This window comes from Echinops telfairi, unplaced genomic scaffold (genome assembly GCF_000313985.2).
Source record: "Echinops telfairi isolate 266 unplaced genomic scaffold, ASM31398v2 ScPeMD7_7467;HRSCAF=8505_1, whole genome shotgun sequence".
In the NCBI taxonomy this organism is placed as follows: Eukaryota; Metazoa; Chordata; class Mammalia; order Afrosoricida; family Tenrecidae; genus Echinops; species Echinops telfairi.
In genome coordinates, this window is record NW_022111368.1 from 43,034,503 (window position 1) to 43,040,582 (window position 6,080).

Here is a 6,080-nt window from a genome sequence, read left to right on the forward strand (position 1 = left end):
GCCGCCCTTGCTGTTAAAGTACGGGCATGAGTGCAGCCCAGCACCCCTGATTAACCTACCTCTGTATGACTGGAGCCAAGTCACTGGAGCCAAGTCACCCATGTAAAAGGTGGGCCTCTGAGATGCCTCTGGAAACCATTTTCGCCTCTGTGCCTCAGCTTCCCCATCTAGTAAACTAAAGAGGCCTATCTCCTTCTTGGGGTTGTTGTGAGCATTAAAGTGGGGGATTTGCCCTGCAGCATGTGTGGATAGACTTTGGGCTGAAGCTGGGTGGCCCATGCCCTCGGCCGGGCCACCTGCCCGTATCCAAGCAGGTGGTAGAAGCTCTTACTGGGGGTCCTGTTCTAGGTGGGCAACACCAGCAGGGACACCCATTTGAAATGTATCCTTCCTAGATGACTTTTTAAAATATCATGAAACAACGGAGTGGGAGGGGACCTATGATCTGGTTTCAAACTTCAGTTCCAAAGGCCGTGCTCAGCTCCAAGGACCCACTGCGGAAATAGCTGAGCTGGGTGTGTGTGTGTGTGTGTGTGTGTGTGTGTGTGTCCTGCCTCCTGGGAGAGGTCCTCCTCCTTCAGTTTGACCCAGTGTCATGTGTGTTAAATGTAAAAAGGGCAAACAAGGGCAGGTACCAGGGGTCCTGAGGGTCTGAGGTCTGTGTTGGCTGAGGAATTCCATGAGCACTGGGCACGGGCCAGTCTGGCTGTGCCTTTGTGGGTGGAGCAAAGACATGGATGACAGCGCCATTGCCATCCAATCTCCAGTCTGGGGACAGGGAGGGGCAGTAAGCTCCCATGTAAAAGGTGGGCCTCTGAGATGCCTCTGGAAACCATTTTCTGATTGCCGGCTTTGTGAGGCTTCTAGGAAAAGCCAATTAATTAGAATGAATATTTAGTGAGTTCCTACCATGTGCTGAGAGGAGCCCGGGTGGCATAGTGGTTACTCGTTGGGCTGCTAACTGCAAGGTCAGCAGTTTGAAACCCCAACTGTTCTGAGGGAGAACTGTAAAAAGTCGCAGTTTCATTGCGATGCCTGGAGGGTGGAGGGAATGTAGGGTAAAAAGGGGGAACCGATTACGTATAGCCTCCTCCCGAGGGGATGGACAGCAGAGAAGAGGGTGGGGGGAGATGTCGGGCAGTGTAACTTATGACAAAATAATAATGATTAGTGAATTATGGAGAGTTCATGAGGGAGGGGGAAGTGGGGAGGGAGAGGGAAAATGGGCAGCTGATATTAGGGGCCAGAGTAGAAGGCAAGTGTTTTGAGAATGATGAGGGCAGCAAATGTACATATGTGCTTGACACGATGGATATATGTATAGATTGTGATAAGAATTGTATGAGCCCCCAGTAAAATAATTTTTTAAAAACGTCACAGTTTCAGAAACCCACAGGGGCAGTTCTATCCCGTCCTACAGGGTCATTGTGAATGACAGTGAGATTGTAGGGTTTTTTGCCCAAGTGCTGAGTTCAGTGCTGAACGCTTCAGCTGAAGTTTCCCTTTGCAGTAGGAACTATGCTCCTCATGGTCAACCACACGGAAAGCTGGACTCAGAGGGCTGAAGTAACAGGCCCAAAGTTAAAACCAAACCAAACAGCACTGGCCGTCCAGCTGGTTCTACCTTGCAGTGACCTCTGTGGGTCAGAGTAAAACTGCTCCTGAACGTTTTCTGGGGACGGTTTCTCAGGAGATGACTGGTTCTTTCTTCCCAGGCCTCTCTGGGTGAACTCAAACGCCAACCTCTCAGTTAACAGCTGAGCATGTTAACCATTTGCACCTGCCAGGGGACCCCAGCTCCAGATCAGATTGCCTGTAACCAGCAAAACCAGGCTGGGAGCCCCAAAAGCACGCATGTGCTCTCCTCACGGCACACTGCTGCATGTGAAAACGCTTTCTGATAAAAAGTTGAAGCACCCTAGGCCAGCTCAAGGGCCTTGTGTGACAAGAAAGACAGACACCCAGTCTACCAGAAGCCTGGTTCTACGCTGGGGGTCTCAGAGCATTCTGTTCCCTCCCTGAATCCTCACAGCACTGCAAGCCCCACTCCCCTTGCTTTACACATGAGGCCGCACAGGGGAGACACAATGGGTCAGTGGTGGGGCTCACATGGGAGCCAGGCCGGCTGGACCTCAGCGCCTTGGCTGAGCACCATGGCCTGGGTCTGGGGACAGGGGGTGTGCAGTTTTGATTTCCTTCATGCCCGAAGGGCTGATCCTTCCTGGTTTTCCCAGCTCTCCTCCTCAGCTCAGCTCAGCTCAGCAACCTCTTCCCTCAAAAGGGAGAGGCCTCTTCTGCATATGCTGTGTTGAAGGGGCCTAAGAAAGGCCTCCTCTCCCCCAAACACTTCCACCCCTCTTCAACCCCCTCCACCTGCTCCTTCCACACCCCTCCCCCTTCCACCACATCCCATGCAGGAGTGTGTGTTGGAGGGTCTTGCCCTGAGGGTCCTACCACCTATCCCGGGGGTAGGGCGAGGGGCCGTTTTGGAAGGACTGGCATTCCCAGGGTGCTGGGCAGTGTGTGGAAATGTGGAACCCTCGAGGCAGGAGACAGGGTGCTGGAGGTGGTGGGAAGGCCCTGATCATCATTTTGCTTCCTTATTTCACCAGCTACCTTTCTTGGACCCGGAAATCTCATGAGTTGGGAAGATACGGGATTTGTAGAGACACAAACAGTAAACAGTAAAACAAAAAACACAAACCATAAACCAAACCCCAAACTCACACCCAGAAAAAAGGCCCAATGCCAATACAGGAGTCGGTCAGTTCCCAACTTAAGGGATACCGGGCTCCTGCTTGGCGAGCTCACTCCCCTCTCAACTCCACCCAGGACCTGAGGTTGGGGACAAGGTGACCAGAAGTACCGCTGCATTGCTGCTGGCCTCATTGTGCCTCTGGCTTCTCCCCTGCACCACCCCACCTGCAGGGGTCTATTTCTGGGGGTTTCTTAGTGCTTTCAGTGAGGAAACAAACAGTGGGAGGCCTGCAGGGGGCTAGCATAGCCATCGGGAAGCAGGGAGTGGCTCCAAGGCCAGGTGCAGGGCTTAGAGATTGAGACTTGATTTCCTTTGCCTGGTGGTTTAGTCTGTCCTTAACCAATGTGGCTACTGAACCCTTGAAAGGTGGCCTGTCTGAATGGAGATGATGCACCCAGAAACCAAACTCACGCCATGGAGTCCAGAGCGACTCACAGTGACCCTGCAGGACAGAGTAGACTGCCCCGGTTGGTTCCTGAGACTGTAGTTCACGTTTCTCCCGAGGGGCAGCTGGTGGTTTTGAACTGCTGACCTTGCAGTTAGCAACCCAACGGGCAACCACTATGCTACTATGGCTCCTTGAGCTGCACCAACCATGCCCAATAGACATGAAAACAGTTCATGTGAAGCAATAATGTGAAACAGCTCAGTCATGGTCTTTCACCCCGTTTACGTGTGGAAACGATGTTGTTCACACATTAGAGAAAATACACCATTTCTCTTCCGAGACTCACAATATTTGTCTATTGGAACTACTGACTCGACTCCTGCAAATTGCAGCTTCTCAGAGCTGGAGAAGGTCCGGACCAACGGAGAATTTCCAGTAGCACTGGTCTGTTCTCACTCCCTGCATCCTGTGGTGCAGGTTGGCAAAGCGTCAGGGTAGCACCTGCTTCCTTATCCCCACTGCCTTCGTGGAGTATGGCGGGGCCATGGGAGCCTTGCTCCCAGCGTGCGTGCACACGCTGGTGGGGTTGCGGGGGTGGGAAGGTTCTGAGACCCCATCAGGCCTGTGCATGGAGCCCAAATCCTCCCACAGCCTCGGGTAGGTCTGAGGTGGCATGAGGACAGTCAACGCACGGTCCCCATAGGAGGCAGTCTGTCCATCTCTGACTCATTGGTTCAGGGGAATAAGGGTACTCCCTCCCCCAGGGCCTGGGCAGTAATCCCTGGGAGGACTGAGGAGAGCAGTTGGCCCTGGGCAAGGCTCAGGCAGTGCTATTACTCCCAGCTCGCTCCCTTCTGGCAGAGTGGGGGATCCCTGAGCCCTAGGCGATTGAGTGAAGGCACTTGGCACCTGATAGGTGCTCAATGCCTGTCTGCGGCATTGAGCCAGGGGCTTACCCACGCTCAGCAGAGTCCCCTTCCCGAAGACCAGCTGGGGATTCCCGAGGGCCATGCAGAAGTAGATGCCGCTGTGGGCAGGTTTGGGCCTGGTGATGTTGAGCGTGGCCTTGAGCCCAACCTGAGACATGGTCAGCACCTCCTGCTCCGCCTCCTGGCCATACATGATGGTGGTCGGATTCTGTTGGCTGGGGTCCCAGAGGGCCAGGAACTCGTAGTTACTGTGTTGACTTGGGGCCTCACGCTGTCTCAACCAGTAGATACGCGTGTTAGTGGGGACGATTTTCCGTTCACAGGACAGGATCGCCGGGTGGTGGGTCTGCACCATTAGGGTGCTGGGCGTTTGGTGGAGGGCCGAGCTGCTTCGGAGAGCTAAGAGGAGAGGCCAGAAAGAGCAAAGACCATCAGGATGGGGTCCTGGCACCAGTGGCAGGTTCTCAGCGTCCCACCGAGGCACAGGACCATAGGAAGAACTGTGGGAGGTCCTGTCCTTTACATGGTGGCTGCTGGACTCAAACAGGGACACTTTCCCCACTCCACGCCCCGTGCAACCCCTTCCCCTAAGATTTCTGCAAGGCAGGCTCACCATGCCCAGCTCTACCAGGGGAACTGGGGAGGAGTTACTGGGCATTCATTGTGCGTTTCTATGCCTAGGCTATGGCTCAACTCACCTCCAGCTGGTCTCCAACCGATTTCAGGGTTTTCACCCCCAGTATGTGGATGAGGAAATTGAGGTGCGAAGCCCCTGTTTATAGCTAGTAAGTGGATAGCTAGGATTCAAACTTGGGGTTTCAAAGTGGAAGCCAAAGCTGAATGCCTTTCCCCGGCCCTGTGGGCCCCGCTGCCAGTCTGTGCCTGGACCTTGAATGGGCTGAGAGAGCCTCACGCAGGTTGGACAGAACACGCGGCAAGCCTGGCCAACCTACAAGAGGGCCGGCCGCCATTCTGGATGGCGATGACAACCCATCAGCCCATTGCTTCGGAGCCAGCAGGCTCCCCCTGCATCCCCTTAGTCACTGGCTCTCCATTCCCGGGTGGACGCAGGGAATGGACACGTTTTCATCTCGCCGCTGGCAGGCAACTGCGCCCAGCGAATAGGAGCCGGCCTTGAATCTGGGCTCTGCCCGAGCCAGATGAGTGACCTCGGCCAACTCCCAGAGCCTGTCCCATCTCTGTGAAAGGAGCACAGCTTAGTGCTAATGCCCCGTTTGTCTCTGGAGGTTAGAAGGAAACAAAGGTCCGAGAGAGCCCACTGCAAACTGTGAAGCGCAATCCATGAGTAAATCAATGCACGAGCGTCTCACGTCCGTCCACAGCATGGTTGTTGGCAGCAAACGCAGTCTCAGGGTGAAGATCCAATTGGGTCCCGTGCATAGCCACGGCCAGGCAGGCACCAATAAACAGCCCTAAGCTGTGGGCCACCGGGGTTCGCTGTGGGCAGACCATGACTGAGACCCCAGTTCCTCTGGTCAGAGAGGACCCGCAGGGGTCACTAGAAGGTTGGTGGTAGTGGGTGGGTGCCCAGGACAGAGTGACTGATTGCGCTTGCCGCTCAGGCTCTGTGGTCCCACGGAATGAACTTGAACAGACCACCGTGCGCTCCTGTTTACATCGGGGGACGATGGTAACCGGAGCCCAAACGGCCGCTGGGCCTGCTCTTCTCTCTTCACCACCATAATGGCCGTTCAGTGGGGCAGAGGCTCTTATCTGCTCAGCTCATGGATCTCTTTGGGGAAATGGGAGGAATCGATTTTGGCAACATTTTCGGAGCTGACCTAAGGTGAGCGCTGGTGTGGGAATGGTTCCTGAGGCGCCTCACTCAGTCCTCACCAAATCCTGTGAGGGAGACCCTGTTTCTTTCCCATCCACACCAGAGGAAGCGGGCTCACAGAGGAGGCGAAGGACCGGCTTATAACCACACGGCCTGTCTGTGTGCCTGTCTAGATTCCAGCACAGGCCGTGGGACCCCAGAACCTGA

At 54.9% G+C, this 6,080-nt stretch overlaps 1 protein-coding gene across 1 annotated transcript in view; it reads right to left on the reverse strand.

Moving 5' to 3' along the window:
• CD8B (CD8b molecule) overlaps positions 1-5,778 on the reverse strand; it is a 13,375-nt gene extending 7,597 nt beyond the window's left edge. The window contains exons 1-3 of the mRNA XM_004708007.3: positions 5,713-5,778; positions 5,407-5,533; positions 4,103-4,474 (exon numbers count right to left, since the gene is read on the reverse strand). Of these exons, the coding sequence (XP_004708064.3) occupies positions 4,103-4,474; positions 5,407-5,533; positions 5,713-5,778 (565 nt within the window). The remainder of the gene's footprint in view (positions 1-4,102; positions 4,475-5,406; positions 5,534-5,712) is intronic.
• Positions 5,779-6,080: the final 302 nt, after the last annotated feature.